Raw genomic sequence first — 16,618 nt, 5'->3', positions numbered from 1 at the left:
CTGAGCCTCTCGAGCCTCCCCGCTCTGCCCCTGAGGCTGTGTTATCATCCGACCCTCTGTGCGGAGAAGCTTCCGAAATGGATGGAACTAATAATCGTGGAAAAACTCCGGCTGCATTTACAGCCTCTGCCTGCAAAAGTGGAGCCTTGATTTCAAAGCCTGCGGCGACAAATGGATTATTTCGGTGGCAAATTAGTCTCTGGGGACCGACAATTTGGGGAGCTGAGCGCTGGAACTGGAAAGCAGCAGATCAATTCTGAACACTTGGAGCCAAGGTTAATACCCTGCGAACTATTGAGTGCAGCAATGAAGGATAACGTGTCAAATGGGAAGCTTGGGAATATGGAATTAAAGGGAAAATGGGGAAGGTTGGAACAAGGAGAGCGAGCGAGACCCACAGATTTGTTAATAAAACCTGGGGACTGAGTTTTTGGGTGAGCGCTGAGGATGACAGTGGGATTTGAATAAAAGAACTAGAACTAACATCTCTGGGAAGGAGGGTTTTGGACTTGGGACAGTAATGGAAGCTGGCAGTTCTCATACCTGCCACACTGAGCCTTTCCTGAACATCATGGGCAGCTCCCAAAAATTCCTGATTTCACATGAAGAGGATGAGACGAGGATCTCCTGAAGGTTGGAGACCACTCTTCCCACTTTTATTTGAAATAACCACATGAAATCATTCCAGCAGCTGGACAAAGACCTTTGGAAGGTGAGAATTAAATGGAGTTTGGGGGGGAGGCAAGTTTGGGGGTGCTGAGAGGTGGGTTTTGTCTGCAGAGTTTCCAGCAGCCTCCTGAGCACAGCCAGATGAGAAATCCCTCCCCAGGGATCCTGCTCTTGTCCTCAGCACTGGGAAACTTTACAAAAGAAACACACTTTTACTGTCTTAAGAGCTACTTTGCTTGTCCAGCTTCCAAATAACTGTTTTGCAGTTAAAATGGCTTGTTTTCCATCTCTCTTTACAGTTATAATACTTGGAAATGGACTTTTCCTTTTGTTTTCTGATAGTATTGGATGGTTTTGTATGTTATCAGAGGGCAACACTCTGGTGCCTCTTGAATTAAACTGTCAGATTTTAAGAACAGTTGTAAGGGAAGGACTGAAATCCCATTTTAGGTTCTTTTTTCCTATGGAAAATGGCTATTTTAAAAACCCAGACTCCATTTGCCTGTTTTCTATATATCCCCTTCCACCGTTCAAAGTTTTGTTGTTGCTCAAAGTGTAGTTGTGATTATATAAATCCCAAATAAAGGTGGATCAGTAGCCAAAAGCTTGTGGTCTTTTAGGAGGGAGGAAAAACTCTGCCTTCCAGCTTCTGGAGAGAGGCAATCTGGCAGCATTCTGAGCCTTTGTCCCTCTTGGAGTCACTTGACACCCTTCTGGGTGATAGGAGCTTGGTAGCACAATTCCCATCTGAAAGGGAGAGCAGATAAAAGCCGGCAGCAAGGAATGTGTGCCAAATCCATTAGTTCTGGAGCAGACACAAAATCCAGGCTGGCCAGAGGAGGGAGAGGAGTTTTGTGCCTTCTCCAAGGGCCTGATGCAGTGGGCAGGAGGTGCTGGCTTGGACTCTGTGGGAGGCAGAGCTGGATCGACACTTTCCCCTCTTTTAGGGGGCACAAAACCAGCTCCAATGCTTCTATCCCAGTTGCAGGGATCTGGCTGGGGAGCTGCATTCTTCTGCTGTTGAAATAAGATATTTCAAATTTGTGTGTGTGTGTTGTTTTTTTTTTAATGGGTTTAAAGTGCATTTCCTCAGCTGAAACTGGAGCGAAACATTCCAGCAGATTTGCAAGGAAATTTCAGTTCTTGTTTCCCCTGGTGGAAGGGGTATGTTGAAATTTGGGGCATTTTGTTCCACTTCACACTGAAGCTTTAAAATCCTGAACAGAAACTTCCAGACTCAGCACAGCTCTTCTAATTGCCTGGTTAAGCAGATTAGAGCTAGTTCCCAAGCTTTTATATTCCCAGTTTCTGTGTTCCCTGGCTAATAACATCTCTCCTATCAGGATCTCAAAACACTTTTAATTGTGCCTCTGTGTCCAAAAAATTGGCAAAACCAGCTACAGTATCCTGGGGGGGAGGTCCAGATCCCAGGTGGTGGTTCCTCTGCCAGGCACAGATCAGCCCTGGATCTCTTGAGCCACAGCCGGATGTCGAGAGTCATCTCCAGAGTGATATTCCAGAGCCCTTTGACATCACATTTGGAAAGGGGTCCTAGGAAAGTTATTTTTTCAGATGGAAATTGCAGTAGGAGTCAGCACTGTTGTTTGAAAGGTTGGACAATTACAGGGAAAACTGATTTTCTTGTGATGTTACAATCTGTGCTGGTAGGCGCAGGTCATATCCTTTGGAGTGGAGGGTAAATGAGGAGAAATTCTGACAGAGATTTCAGGAATGTTGTTTTTTAAACATGTGGCATGATTTCTGGCAGCTGAACCACTGGAAGTCTGACTTGGTATAACTTTTATGCCCTTCCTGGCAGAACTGATGGTGACAGAGAGAGGAGAGATCCTCCAGCTGTGGGATGTGAAGGGAGCAGTGGGAGCACTCAGCAGCTCGTCCTGGTGGAAGCTGCTGTTTTCCCAGGGATTGGTTGGGATGAGGGGCCTGGGAACCTCACTCAGCCTCAAGGAAAATGTAGTGGAGTCTCCTGCTGGTAATGGGGATCCAAACAAGACAGGGGTGACATAGACCCCACGTTACGCTCCTCCATTAGTAAGGGGAGAAGCGGGGCTGCCTGGCAGGACGCAAAAGAGCCCTTTTCCCAGGAAATAAGCTCCTGCTTATTTCTGCAAGTAGGCAGATAAATTCCATCATCACTTCCATCTGCCAGGAAGAAGAGGAGGTGCTGGAATAGCTCGTTGTCCTGTGTTGCAGTTGGTAAGATCACAAGAGAAACCCATCCAGCTTATCCCAGGGAGTGAGGGTGTTGCAGAGCCCCTGTTCCATTGGAAAGCTTCGTGCTTCCTCCGTGTTTGCTTCACTGGAACAGCTGCCTGAGAGGATTTTTCTGGTGCCAAAGAGATAATCTGAGTTCAGGGAAAATCTTAGTCTGTGAGGGAATGGTTGTGAAGGGAGCACGAACTGTCTCTGGCAGCAGAGAACTTAACAGGAGTTGGGATTGTTCATTCTGGGGAAGAGAAGGCTCAAGGAAAACTTAGAGCCCCTTCCAGTGCCTAAAGGGGCTTCAAGAGAGTTGGAAAGAGACTTGGGACAAGGGCCTGGAGTGACAAAACAAAGGGGAATGACTTCCCACTGCCAGAGGGCAGGGTTAGATGGGATATTAGGAAGGTGTGTACTCCATGTGAGGGTGGTGAGGCCCTGGCACAGGTTCCCTAAAGAAATTGTGGCTGCCCCATCTCTGAAAGTGTTCAAGGCCAGGTTGGACAGGGCTTGGAGCAACCTGCTCTACTGGAAGGCATCCCTGCCCATGGCACAGGGTGTCTGGGGAGTGTGAGGTGAAGGTTTCCCCATCACAGCTTTCAGCAGCAAACCCTGAGCTTGGCCAGGGGTGTTGCAGGCTCAAACTGCTTCTGCTTTCTGCAGTGAACTGTGCCCAGATGGATTTGGACCAGATCCAAGGCTTATTTGCTAATGTAAGAGGAGATCTATCCTCATTCAGTGGATTTTGCATGCCCAAACAACAGCCACCATCGGGAGATGGGAGATCTCCCTGACCTGCCCCAGGAGTCAGTGACATCAGGAGCTGTTGCTCCAGGACCCAGGGCTGTGTTATCACCCCTGTGGGTGTCATCCCAACCAACGGTTTTAACAAACACAGAATACGATTCCAAGAGGTCACATGAGGTGAGAGCGACAGAAAAGCAGCAAATAGTGAAGTCCTGTGGAGCTTGCTGTCGCTGCAAGGCGGGGCAGGGGAAGGGGGGCTGGAAGTGTAGCCCCTGGGCATGGGGCTCCTTTCCAAAGCGCACTAGGGACAAGGCAGGGTCCCAGGGCTCTGTGTCCTGGGGAAATACTGCTCCACACCATGCAGGTACCTGAGCACTCTTCAGAGGGAGACTGGGGCTCCATGACCAAAAGTGACAGTTTTGTGTACCTGTACTCAGGCTGCTAGAGCTCCACGCACTGGGGGGTCAGGGCTCCATGCTCTGGGGTACCAGACCTCCATGTACTGGGGCAGCCGATGCTCGATATGCTCCAGGGTACCAGAGTTTTTTGTGCACTGGGGAATCGGGGCTCCATAGCCCAGAGTCCCAGAGCTCAATGCACCAGGGGGTTGGGGCTCCGTACCCCAGGCTGCCGGAGCTCCATGCACTGAGGGGACTGATGCTCCATGCCCCAGTGCACTGGAGCTCCACGAACCGGGGAGCTGATGCTCCATGGCCCCGGGGTACCGGAGCTCCACGAACCGGGGAGCTGATGCTCCGTGCCCCGGGGTACCGGAGCTCCACGCACCCATGGGGCTGATGCTCCGTGCCCCGGGGTACCGGCTTTCCCCGCCCCGGGCTGCCCGTGCCGCGCGCTCCCGGTGCCGAGCCCGTCCCGCCGCTCGGCGGGGCCGCCCCCGCCGCCTCTGCCCCGCCCGGCCGCGCCGGGGCCGCGGCGGCTGCGCACGGCGGGGCCGCCATGAGCGACGAGCGGCTGCGGCGGGTCCGCGACCGCGTCCGGTCCTTCCCGGACTTCCCCGTGCCCGGCGTGCTGTTCCGGTGCGGCGGGATGGGATGGGGATGGAGATGGAACTGGGGATGGGAATGGGGCCAGACCAGGGATGGGACCAGGGATGGGGGTGGAGACGGGGAGTGGGATGGGGATGGGACTGGGGAATGGGATCGGGATGGGAATGGGACCAGACTGGGACCGGGATCAGAACCAGGGCCGGGGATGGGGCCGGAACCAAAACTGGGGCCGAGCCCGGGGATGGGACCAGGGCCGGAGATGGGAATAGGATTGGGACTGGGGATGGAGCCAGGACCTGGAAAGGAACAAGGACAGGGCATGGGAATGGGACCGGGGATGGAGCCGGGCCGGGGACGGAGCTGGGCCGGGGACGCGCTGCTGGCTCCTTTCCCCAGTGCCCATCCCTGCAGCTGGCAGTACCGGGACCCTTCCCTGCGCTCCGGAGCTCAGTGGAGCCTGAACAGCCCCCGGAGGTCACTCACTGCCTGCCCTCCTTCATTGCAGCGATATCAGCCCCTTGCTGAAGGATCCTGTGGCATTCAGGACTTTGATTGATCTTCTGGAGGATCATGTGAGGGCATCATTCCCCAAAATTGACTTCATTGTGGGTAAGTGTTGGTTAAACATGCCTGAGGCCAGGGCAGAGCAGCATGTCCCAGGTGGGAAGCATGGGGTGACCCATCTGGAATTCTGTGGCCCCCGGACATGAGAATCACCTGAACATTGGCCTCTGTCATGTGGTAACACCAGGACAGGTTATACCCTTAACCTCATCCTGTAATTTCCTGAAATACTGGTTTGGATGTTGAAGGTGCCATCTGATGATACTTCAGTGCCAGTTTCATAGTTCGTTGCTTCCATTGTTAAAAAAGAGGGAATACAGGAAGCCTGCCACGCCTAGTCCCTGTTCCAGGCAGACCCTGTTCCAGCTTGTTTTCCTTCTCAGAAGGCTTTTCAGGCCAACACAAACAGCCTTTGTGGCAATGATAAGACCTTGCACCACACCTGGGAAAGTGCTGAGGAAGGCAGAGCTTGGGCGATAGCCCAAGGGTCAGAGAGCACAGACCAGACCTGGGCCAGGTGTCTTGTGATAAGTGAAGTCTGTGCCCAGAGGTGCAAAGTCTCTGATTGTATGGCCAAACTGATACTGAGGCTCTGCTGAGCTTATCTCTAAGGAAAAGAGCCAGAAGGGAGGGAAATGTGTTGATGGGGCTCCCTGTGGAGCCCTGGAGTCCCTCAGAAGCACATCTGGGCAAGCACAGGAGTGTGGTGTGTTTTCAACCCTCAGAAGGGACTGTAAGAGCAAATTGCTTCTAGAAACCCCCTTGAATGGGAGGATAAAATGAAGGTATGCAAAGACCCTCCCCCAGTCAAATGGCTCCAATCTGAGCAATGGGACAAGAGGAAGCAGCTTCAAGGGAGGTTTAGGCTGGATATCAGGGAAAATTTCTTCACTGAAAGGGTGGTCAGGTATTGGAATGGGCTGCCCAGGGCAGCTGTGGAGTCACCATGCCTGGAAGTGTTCAAGAAACATGTGGATGTGGCACCTGGGGACATGGTTAGTGGTGGCCTTGGCCAGGCTGGCGGAACGATTGAATCTGATGGTCTTAGAGGCCTTTTCCAACCCAAACAATTCCATGATTCCTGTGCTCTGCTCCCCCCAGGCCTGGATTCCCGTGGATTCCTCATTGGGCCCCCTCTGGCCCAGAGGCTGGGGATTGGCTTTGTGCCCATACGGAAAAAGGGGAAACTTCCCGGTCCCACCGAGTCTGTGTCCTATGCCCTGGAATATGGCAAGGTAACACCCGGGAAGGGCAGGGCAGTCTGGGGCAGGGTTGGGGGTGTCAGCGAGGGGATGGGTGATAAAACCAGCGGGGTGGACCCAAACTGAGTTTCTGATGCCATGGACAGTCTGCCCAACCTTCAGGAATGGCTCTGAGCTGCTCCGTCCCTGAGCCACAGACACATGGTTCCTGCCAGCGAGTGGTTTTTGATGCTGTGCTATGATTTTTTTGGGGGGTTGGTGCTAAGACTTGATGCTAAATCGCTTTCTTTGGCTTGAATTCAGGGGCATGACCACGGAGAGTGTTTCCCACTCTGCCAGTAAGTGCTCTAAGTCAGTGCCTTCCCGCATGGCTTCCCGAGTCCTGCTCCATAACCCCGTGGCTACTCCGCATTCAGAGCTGAGCTTTGAGCCTAATAATGTGCAGCCGCCACTAGTAACTAACGGCAGCAGAACCCCCAAAGCCAGGCCTTACCATGGGGACCGTTTGGGCCAACCCCTGCCTGGGACAAGCTCAGCTGACACAGGACGTGCCGGTGCCGCTTTGGATCTGGCTTAGGCAGAGCTCTCCAGTGCATTACAGGAGATTTTCCTCACTGGAGAACTGCTCTGGGATAAAATTCCACAATAACTCACATGATGAATGTTCAGGATCTTGACGTGCCAGAGGGTTGGCCCAGCAATCCCCTCCCTGCTCTGTGTTTCCATGGCGCTCCCCTGTAGCTGGAATATGAGTTCTTTGGGATTTTTGGTGCTGCGTGTTTAGGTTGATCCTGCTGAGGACTTGTCTCTGTTCTACCATGTGTGGAACCAGCAACTGATGAAGAGCTTCTCTCTAAGGCCAGACTGAAATGAAGCTGCTCTTTCCACCCTGCAGGCCGAACTGGAAATCCAGACTGATGCCGTTGAACCGGGACAGAAAGTGGTTATAGTGGATGATTTGCTGGCGACTGGAGGTGAGAGAAGCTCGTGTGACCCATGTGCCCATGTGTGTTCATAGAATCATGGAAGGGGTTGGGTTGGAAGAGAGCTTAAAGCTCATCTCATTCCACCCCCTGCCAGGGACAGGGACACCTTCCACTAGACCAGGTTGCTCCAACCTGGCCTTGAAAACTTCCAGGGGCATCCACAACCTCTCTGGGCAACCTGTTGGCAGCAGCAGGAGTGGCCATGGGGTTAGAAGCTGCTCCTGGAGTGAGTATGTTTCTCTCCCCCTCCACAGGTACCATGTGTGCAGCCTGTGAGCTGCTGAAGAGGCTGAAGGCTGAAATCCTGGAGTGCCTGGTGGTCATAGAGTTAAAACCCCTGAAAGGGTTGGAGAAGCTCAGTTCCATCCCTTTCTACTCACTGCTGCAGTATGACTGAGGAGGAGCAGGGAGGAGGGAACACTGGGAACAAATTTGGGGCTTTATCCAGTAATTCTGAGTCACAGGGGGGTGGGCAGGGGGGAAACACACATTTTGATCACAACCAGATGCTATTCAGTCCTAAATCCTATTTCTTTTCCAAGCAGTGTGTTGAGTGTAATGAGCCCTTTTGGAGTTCCTTTTGGGAAGAAGGAACAGCCTGATTGATTGGGAGGGGATGGAGACCAAGATGCAGCTTTTTAGGAGAGCAAAGTGACAATGCTATTGTAGAGCAGGAGAGCTCTGGCAGGGCACCAGCATTCACTGGTTGAGCTGTGCCTGTCAGCCTCCAAGGAACCTGCTAAAAATTTGCCAAAGGAACACAGGAGACGGGCAAAAAATGGTTATTTCTCTCAGGGATAAATCCTGGGGGATGGTCTGGTTGCTCTGTGCTGTTGTTCACACCAGAAGTTGTGCTTGTCAAGGGGAACTAAGTGCCTGCTGTGTCCTTAAATCAGGATGTTGCTGGTGTAGATGAGCTCAGTCACCGTTTTCCTTCCCTGGAGACCACAGGCAGCTCTTGTTGAGCACAAATTCCCAATTTTCTGCACCATACCCGACTCCCTGTGTTAATTTCCCTCTGCTGTGGTGTCTTGGGGCATCAGGATGTTGAAAGGCTAATGCCGGTTCAGAACCTGCTCTTGGTAGTAGTTTGGTGTCAGATAAGGCCACAGCAAAGGTGTTCAGTGGTCTCAGGTGTGCGATGGATGATGGGGTTTGGAGATGCTTCCTCCAGCACAGTTCAGTGTGGTCACAGCTAAAACTTGTTGTGCCAAAACTTCCACATGCCTGAAAACATCAGGGACTGTCTCTGTCCCAGCAGGGACTGGACTCACGGGTAAAATAAACATTGATTTATTTTTATGTTTTCTAAACTGTCTCAGAGCTGTTCTTGCAGTAGCTGAAGCCGTTAATGACCCTTGTGAGCATCTTCCTCCAAACCCAGGTGGTCAGTTCAGCAAGGCTGTGGTGTGAGCTCCCAACGCTTGGAAGGAGTTTTTTTCCAAGGAGTTCAGGTACCTTTTCTCTAGACCTTGCACAACCTCTGGCTGGAGGGAGGCAGACCAAGCCCCCCCAGCTCAGCTCCCCTTTTTCCATCCAGTGCATGGGGCCACCTCACACCCAGCCCTTAACACTTGTAAGGACTATTCCAGCTATTTTTATCCCCATTTCCTGAAAAGCCACTTCAGTGCTGCTCAGTTTACGCTGAGAACCACCATTCCCTTGGGATCAACCTATCCCAGGGCACTTCTTTCACAGCCAGCCCTTGTGGGGAGCCAAGGGAGGCAGCACCTCACATACTTGGCACAAGGAGAGGGTCCATGCTGCGGGGGAGAGAAGGGAAAAGTCAGTTCCACCCCAGAGAGCCATGGAAAGCAGCTGCGTGCCGGGGAAGCAGCGTCAGCCCTGCCAGTGCCAGCGCTGGCTGCGCACGGGGCCAGGAGGTGACATCAGGGAACGTGGGGACAGTGCCTTTGGGTTGCCAGCAGCCCCTGATGTCATTTGCTTGGAGAGACAAGGCTGTGCAGGGGTGGCTTCCAGGTGGGAGAAGAGGAGCAGAACGGGAGCTTGCTCCGAGCTCTCCTGGGGTGCACAGGTGGCTGCCAGGCTGTTGAATCCAGCTCTACAATCCAGCTCCTGGAATCCAGCTCCTCTACAATCCAGCTCCTGGAATCCAGCTCCTCTACAATCCAGCTCCTGGAATCCAGCTCCTCTACAATCCAGCTCCTGGAATCCAGCTCCTCTCCAGTCCAGCTCCTGGAATCCAGCTTCTTTCCACCACGGTGAGGTCCTTGAGCAATGGCTGGTAGCCCAGCCTACCGCAAAGGCCCCCAGCTTCACACCCAAGAGACCCCCAACCTTGCACCCCAGCCCTGTGTATCTCTCCAGTTCCTGGGCTGGGTTTAAACCCTCCTCCTCCCTGGAAACTGGGCAACCTCCTGCCAGCAGTGCCTGCCAACTGGGCTGCACACAGCAAGCAGGGGCCTGGAGGAAGACAAAGAGGAGGAAGGTCTGCCTGCTCCCTTGGGAAGAAGTGCTGTAGGATCTCTGATGCTGCCTGACTTCAATCTGGCACTTAAGGTGGGAAATCTGGCCAGGACCAGCATAGGGTGAAGGGATGAAGGAGAGTCACCTTTCTCTGCAAGTCCTCGATGGCTCCTGCTCCAACCAGCCCAGTTTGGCTCAGGAAGCAGTGTGAGGTGTGTCTGACGTGGCACTGGGCAGCTCCCACCTCCTCCCCTGCACCCACACTGCCCTGACCCGGGCACTGCGCCAGCCCAGCACCTCTGAGCAATTCTCACCCTCTCTGTCCCTCTTCTCAAGCCACTTCAGCCGAGTGGCCTGGTCTTTCCTCTGGGAAAAAGCCCCCCCCTGCACACCCCAGCCCTGCCTGCTCCCATCCCTGCAGGAGCTGCTCCCCCGTCCCCATTTACAAAAGCTGCTTTCAGCTCCCTGCAAACCCACGCTCACTTTTTCCAGTAAGTCTTTCTCCAGGAGCTGGATGAGGACCCAGCCCTTCCCGGTGCCAATTGCCATGGAGAACCACGAGACAGGCAGCTCACGGAGGAAGAGTGCTGGGTTAACACAAGTCAGCTATATTTAAAACATTTAATACAAATATGTTTTGACAAGTCCTGTAGTTGTTTCCAGTGACGGCTGGAAGATGCGTTTTCCCTCCCTTAAAAACAGAACAAGGCCCAAAGCTCCAAGACCGTCGATTTGTGACTTTCTCTCTCACTCCTTCCTGCCTGTCACCCTCTCACCTCACCCTGCCCTGTCCTACCTTCACCCCACCAGGACCCAGTTCATGGAAGAGACCTCAAAAATTAGATCTTCAGGAGAAACATCCTGCATTAAAACTTCAGTAGAACACAGGAAAGCCAAGAAGAGGTTCCTCAGCTCATTTTCGTCGCTTGCATTGTCACCCCAGGATGTAGGATTGCTTGAGGATTAGGGGAGCTACAGCCCTCATGGGTCCCACCCCAGGATCCCTTAAATAAAAAAATTAAGGCATTTTGCCCTTCCTCAGACAGCCCTGAGGATAAGCCTCCCATCAGCCCACACCAGAACTCAGAGTGCAGTTGGGATTTGCTACATTTAGAGGAGATTGCACAGGGCAAACCTCGATCCCTAGGGGGCTCAGAGGGCTTCCGCCTCCTTCGCCGCCTTGGTGAGCCTCTCAGTGATGAGGCCAAGGTCCTTCTCTTTGTCCAGCTTGATGTAGGTGTCTGTCCTGATGGCGTGGATGCCCACCCAGTCAGGCAGGAGCTCCGCGAAGAGCCGCAGGTGCTTCTCCATCTCAGCTGCGAACAAGGAACAGGGCGTCAGAACTTGCCTCCCCAGCCCCTTCCCCCTGCAGAGACACCCCCCCGAATTCCTACCAGGTGCCATCAGCTCGTCGTAGCTGTCGCCCAGGCGGGTACAAACCACCTCCATGGGCAGCGCCTGCTTCTTCTCTGCCACAAAGACGCTGCGCAGGACTCGGGCCATGGCCGGCAGCCGGCCCAGCATGGCCACGCGCTCCTCCTGCTGTGTGTCCCGCGTCATCAGCGCCTGCAGCTTCCGCGCCTCCTTTGCCCGGATCTGGGGAGCAGAGGAGATGGGGTGAGGCCCAGGCAGCACCTCCAGCACCCACCTTTCATCCAGGACAGAATTACTCACCCTGTCGAGCAGCGCCTGGGACACCCCTTTGAGAGCGCTGGCGGTGCTGGCAGGGGACGGTGCTTTGGAAAGCACCGGTTCCCCCGCACCGGCTTCGGCTGTTCTTAAGGCCAGGTTGGCAAGAGCTTTTTCCATCTGCTCATGTGGAAGAAGGAGGAGGAGTTGGATTACAGCTCAGGCTGGAGGAAGGAAAAGTTTCCCCTCTGCTGCCCCTGCCGTCACCCTTCAGCCCAGCGATCCCAACCCAGCGCTCCCAGCTCATCCCTGTCTGCACAGAGGAGTTTGAGGGGCTTCATAGAATCATGGAATGGTTTGGAAGAGACCTTAAAGCCCATCTTGTTCTACCCCCTGCTATGGGTAGGGACACCTTCCACATCCCCGGTTGCTCCAAGCTCCATCCCACCTGGCCTTGGACATTTCCAGGGATGGGGCAGCCACAGCTTCTCTGGGCAGCCCGTGCCAGGGCCTCCCCACCCTCCTAGGGAAGAATTTTTTCCCAATATTCCATCTAACCCTGTCCTCTGGCAGTGGAGAGCCATTCCCCCTAGTCCTGGCACTCCAGGCCTTGTCCAAAGTCCCTCTCCAGCTCCCCTGCAATCCCTTTAGGCACTTGAAGGGGCTCTAAGGTCTCCCCAGAGCCTCCTCTTCCTCAGGCTGAACACCCCCAGCTCTCCCAGCCTGTTTCCAGAGCAGAGGAGCTCTAGCCCTTGGATCATCTCTCCCAGGATCGACACCAGTCCTGCACCACAATCTGCAGCACCACCAGCCAGGTTTGTGTCCCACCTGCCTCCAGTCCTGTGGCTCTGGAACAATCCCTCCCAACCCCTGTCCGGTCACATCTTCTCAGAGAGATGGCACAGACAGAGCCAGACCCCAGCCCTGACTCACCTTGGGGCTCAGCATCCCCCGAGCTGTGTTCAGCACCTCCTGGGCTGTGCTCAGCCTGTCCTCCTGTGGTGGCTGTGGCAGCTCCACAGGGCTGATGTCCGGCACCTCATCCACATTGAAGCGGGGATGCCAGCGGGTCAGCTTGTCCTCTGGCACCTCCAGGGGAGGGCTGAGAGCAGCCAGGAATGCCTGGAGAGGAGCAAGAGCTGTGTCGTGGCACCAGGTATGGAGGAGTTGGCTGTTGCCCTGCACTCCCAGCATGGCTTGGCAACACATGGAGGGAACTCAGAGCCCACCCACACCTGCTGCCAAGAACATCCCATGGGAACCAGCCACGTCCTTCAGCCTGTCCTTTAGTTGTCCTAGATAGTGACAACCCCAGGGCCCCAAAGCAGGGGGTGCCAGGTGCCCCTCACCTTGTGGTGCTGCTTGACGATGTTCACCAGGTTCTGACGGAATTCCTTCCTGCGCTCCAACAACCGCGATGCCGACAGGTGAGGGCGACCATCCACCTTCTCCTCTGCAAGGAGGAACATGAGCATCACCCACAGCACCTCCCCAAACCTTGGGAGCCTCGGGAAGGATGGGATCAGACTCCCACCATGGGGCTGAGTCACTGCCACAATCACTGCCCTGCATCTTCCCTCTTGTTGCAAAAGCGTTTCCCATTTTCAACAAGCTCAGGCCTGCAGATGATTATTTAATGGACCAAGCAGAGCATCCCTATGGATTCAGAGATCTTAGCTGGGACTGAGCACACTCCAGCTCTTGGACACCCCAAAACCATATGTACCTTCTCCCACCACTGGCTCCAGCGTGAGCTGGTACTCTGACTTCTTCCTGCCATCACCAAACGTGGGGATGTTCTTCTCCTGGCGCAGCCGGTACGAGGTGGGATACACAGCCTTGATCTGCCCCACGTGACGCTCCTCAAACTGCCTGCAACAGCACCCCGAGAGGTTGGGGACCCCAACAGTCATCGGCCCCAACAGCTTCAGCTGGGACCCCAAAAGGGGCTGCTGGGACCCCAAAAGAGGCTGCCCAGCGCTGCCAACTTACCTGCGCATCATGTCCTGCACCCCCTGCTTGACCTTGGCGAAGGTGATGGTCTCGGCGCGGTTGAAGAGCATCCCGGCGATGGTGTCCAAGCTGCGGAACATCTCTGCCAGCACCTTGAACTTGTAGGGCAGCGTGAGCCCTGGGGGCAGGTCCTGAGCAAGGGTGTGGAACCGCTGGTATGCTGGGGGCTTCTCTCTGAAGAAAGAAAGAAGGTTCTAGATAGACACTGGCCAGGACAGGGGTCCTGCTGCTGACTCCGGATAGTGGGACCCACCTCCCATTCCCATTCCAAAACCCTTCCCTCAGCAACCTGTGCCAGCATCAGGGTCACATCACCTGGAAACAGTGACATCCCAATGCTCAGGGTAGCTTGGGCCACGCTCAGAATCCCCACACCCCCTCATGGGGTGGGAAGACACCCACAGAACCACTGTGGGGCTGTGGCAACTGCTGGGACACCTTGATTTTCCCTCAAAATCACTCCCTGGCTGCTCCTCACCCAGCCTCTGCCGCAGGAGCTGCTGCTCCAGTGTCCCTGGATGGCCGTGCTCCCGATGTGGCTTCACTTTCCGCTTTCCTCTGCCGGATCCGCAGCTCCAGCTGCCGCACTCGCTCCAGGTGGCCCCGCAGGTCTGTGCTGGTCCCACTGGGCACAGATGGCAGCTGGGCCAGCTCCTTCATCCTCTGCAGGCGGCCCCGCAGCTCGGCCACGTCCTCCTGGGTAGGGAGGGGACACGGGGTCACAGCAGGTCACAGCACCAAATCCACCCCCAACGGGAGCAAAGAGCCGGGATCACCCCGTACCCGCTGCAGGCGCCGGGCTGTCCCCGGGGGGGCTGTGCCAGGCTGTGTCCCTGTGTCCTGCTGTGAGCTGGGGGTGGTCGGGAGGGGCACTGCCAGGTCCTGCGAGGAGGGTGTCAGGGGTTGAGCAGTAGCCAGCAGAGAGAGGTTGGTGGCCTGCAAGAGACAGAGGAGAGTTAGAGGCTGCCCGGGGAAACCACCCATCCGGACCCCTTCCCCGGTGCCCCCCAAAAGTCCTGCACGGGGGGGGTAGCCATAGGGGTTTCTGCACTAGGGACAGGGGCAAGTCGGGGGGAAAGGGTCTGCATCAAGAGAAGGGGGACAAGTTTTGGGAGTGCTGCACTTGGTACAGGGGGTAAGACAGGATAAGGGGGGAGTCTCCATCAGGAGAATGGGGGGCAAACTCTGAGGGTCCTGCACGAGGGGCAGGGGGCAAGCCTGGGGTTGGGGACAGGGAGAGATCTGCACCAAGGGGCAGCAGGTTTGGGGGTCCTGCACTAGGAAAAGGGGTCAAACACTTGATGGGGCCTGTTGATTTACAGTTCCTCACCCACCCACTCCCCTCCTCCCCTTATCCTCTCCCATTTCCATTTTATAGCCGCGTCCCGAAGGAAGCGGCCATCGCCGATCCCCCCATCTCCCTACCGCGTCCGGAGACCCCGGTTCCGCATCCCGAGGTGGCTCCAGCCTCTTCCGCGCCGACTTCCCGCTCGGTTCCCCGAACCTGGCTCCGACTGGCGACTCCGCTTCCATGTCCCGGCGGCTCCTCTTCCTGCCCGCCAGCCCCCGCACGGCCGGGGAGTCCCCGCGGGCCGGAGTGCGCGGTGACCGGAGCAGCGGCGGCGAGCGGGCACTGAGCCCCGCCGGGGCACCACCATCCTCCTCCTCCCGGGGCACCGAAGCACCGGCGAGGGCGGCCTTGAGCCGGCGGACGCCGCCGCGCTTGGCCGGGACTCCGGTGGCCGCTTTTGTCTGGCCGAAAAAGTTGGTGATGCGGAGCTGGGCCATGGCGGCGCCCCCGGTGCCGGGTCCCGGTGCCGATCCCGGTGCCAGGTCCCGGGGCCGGTCCCGGGGACACGCGGGTTCGGTCCCGCGCGCGGTTCTCGTTTGGCGGGAGCCCGCGCGCCGAAGCCCCGCCCACCGGGGCGGCCGGTGGCGGTCACGTGGGACGGAATTGGCGCCACTGGGCTCTTAAAGGCGCCGCGTCTCCCGGAGCGCGGCCGCACGTGGGGCCCGAGCGGCCTGCGCGGCTGCGAGGGCGACCGGGACAGCTCCGGGGGAGCGGGGTCCGACATTCCCGGTGCCGCAGCGCCCGAGTCAGGAGCTGGCTAATGTACCAAGGGCAGAGATGGAGATTGTCCACTCCCACTGGTGCGGGGGACTGCAAGCTGAGGGGACCCTCAGCAGGGGGAGAGTGGGGTAAAAGCAGAGCAAAAGCAGGGAAATAACATCTGGAATGTTGGTCACTCCAAATCTGCTTTCCTCGATGTGCATGGGGCCAAGCCTTGCCTGGCTTCTGTTACGAACTCCATGGTGGCATGAGGTCCCTCTAGGGACCAGCCATGGGAATGAGGGGCTCTGGAGGCACCCGCAGCATCCCCCTACCATCATCCCCGTCCCCACGCTGTGGCTGTGTGCTGTTGGCAGTACCCAGGAGTGGGAGCAGGCTCTGGCCCATCACCCGCTGCCTGCCTGGGCACTCAGGCTGTGCCCGCAGCACATTACGGAACCGCAGTGTCTCCAGCATCTCCCTTAAAACCTGAGCAAGGCCGGATTTGGCTGAGCGAGGCAGGGCTCTGGGGTGCCATTCCCAGTGCCCATTTACTTCCAGAACCTCCATTCCCAGCCTGGCTGTGGGTGCTCAGGGTTGGGTTGGGAGCTGGATTGGCATGCACCACCCTTTCCTGGATCTGTTCCGGGTGGGGGGATGCACTGGAGGGTTGCAGTGGTAATTCCCATATCCAGGTCTCACGGACATGGTGAACTTCACGTCTTGGCAATGACAAGTGTTTAATTAACACAACTGGATCCCTCCAGGTCCCAGAAATGAGGATGGATGCTCAGGGTAGATTGGACAGCCACAGCCCACCCCAGCTCCCACGAGAGGCTGTGCCTGCCAACCCCATGGACACATGCAGTTGGGGACCCTCAGCCCCATCCTGCCCATGTTTTAGGGGGTTATGGCATGGGCAGAGGTGTCCAGATGGCTGGGGCTTGGGCACATCTGGGTGGGGGGAAGAGCCCCTGGAATTCTGGAAGAAACTCAGGGATGAGTGTGGGGACCAGGCCAGCAGTGTGCCAGCTGGATGCCAGTTTATTAACTGTGTAGGGAAAACAAGCCCGGGGAAGCCAAGGAATGTGGAGAATTTCACGG

General features: G+C 56.1%; 4 protein-coding genes across 5 annotated transcripts in view; 2 read left to right on the top strand and 2 right to left on the bottom strand.

Moving 5' to 3' along the window:
* Window positions 1–5,234, top strand: part of GALNS (galactosamine (N-acetyl)-6-sulfatase) — a 52,938-nt gene extending 47,704 nt beyond the window's left edge. Inside the window, exons 15-16 of one of the 2 annotated variants that reach the window (XM_051805958.1) lie at window positions 1–712; window positions 5,149–5,234. The gene's annotated coding sequence lies outside the window, so the exon portion shown is untranslated. Of the gene's footprint in view, window positions 1,454–5,148 lie in introns of those variants that run through there. The other variant, XM_051805957.1, reaches the window with a different exon arrangement.
* TRAPPC2L (trafficking protein particle complex subunit 2L) overlaps window positions 1–15,405 on the bottom strand; it is a 66,514-nt gene extending 51,109 nt beyond the window's left edge. Inside the window, exon 1 of the mRNA XM_051805971.1 lies at window positions 15,402–15,405. The gene's annotated coding sequence lies outside the window, so the exon portion shown is untranslated. The remainder of the gene's footprint in view (window positions 1–15,401) is intronic.
* On the top strand, window positions 4,555–8,708 carry APRT (adenine phosphoribosyltransferase). The gene is made up of 5 exons (XM_051805970.1): window positions 4,555–4,673; window positions 5,149–5,252; window positions 6,309–6,442; window positions 7,305–7,383; window positions 7,650–8,708. Exons 1-5 carry the CDS (start codon window positions 4,594–4,596, stop codon window positions 7,790–7,792), a joined length of 540 nt encoding a protein of 179 aa, XP_051661930.1. The 5' UTR covers window positions 4,555–4,593; the 3' UTR covers window positions 7,793–8,708.
* Window positions 10,364–15,376, bottom strand: CDT1 (chromatin licensing and DNA replication factor 1). The gene is made up of 10 exons (XM_051805945.1): window positions 14,890–15,376; window positions 14,248–14,400; window positions 13,943–14,160; window positions 13,444–13,638; window positions 13,178–13,323; window positions 12,801–12,904; window positions 12,385–12,573; window positions 11,497–11,631; window positions 11,217–11,418; window positions 10,364–11,138 (listed from the first exon to the last, which is right to left on the bottom strand). The coding sequence occupies exons 1-10, from the start codon at window positions 15,250–15,252 to the stop codon at window positions 10,975–10,977; spliced, it is 1,869 nt and encodes a 622-aa protein (XP_051661905.1). The 5' UTR covers window positions 15,253–15,376; the 3' UTR covers window positions 10,364–10,974.
* Window positions 15,406–16,618: the final 1,213 nt, after the last annotated feature.

Source organism: Manacus candei, unplaced genomic scaffold, assembly GCF_025592945.1.
Source record: "Manacus candei isolate 608988 ecotype Guabito, Panama unplaced genomic scaffold, ASM2559294v1 h1tg000065l, whole genome shotgun sequence".
NCBI classification, from domain to species: domain Eukaryota; kingdom Metazoa; phylum Chordata; class Aves; order Passeriformes; family Pipridae; genus Manacus; species Manacus candei.
This window is presented reverse-complemented; position numbering and strand designations above follow the sequence as displayed.

What these genes read in the sequence shown, in the direction of transcription:
- APRT (XM_051805970.1), top strand. Translation starts at nt 4,594, where the DNA reads ATGAGCGACGAGCGGCTGCGGCGGGTCCGCGACCGCGTCCGGTCCTTC. An exon ending in CAAAATTGACTTCATTGTGG is followed by an intron (nt 5,253 to 6,308) that starts GTAAGTGTTGGT and finishes TGCTCCCCCCAG; the next exon opens with GCCTGGATTCCCGTGGATTC. An exon ending in TGATTTGCTGGCGACTGGAG is followed by an intron (nt 7,384 to 7,649) that starts GTGAGAGAAGCT and finishes CCCCCTCCACAG; the next exon opens with GTACCATGTGTGCAGCCTGT.
- CDT1 (XM_051805945.1), bottom strand. Translation starts at nt 15,252, where the DNA reads ATGGCCCAGCTCCGCATCACCAACTTTTTCGGCCAGACAAAAGCGGCC. An exon ending in GGGGGATGCTGAGCCCCAAG is followed by an intron (nt 11,632 to 12,384) that starts GTGAGTCAGGGC and finishes CCACATGAGCAG; the next exon opens with ATGGAAAAAGCTCTTGCCAA. An exon ending in CCCAGGCGCTGCTCGACAGG is followed by an intron (nt 11,419 to 11,496) that starts GTGAGTAATTCT and finishes TCTGCTCCCCAG; the next exon opens with ATCCGGGCAAAGGAGGCGCG.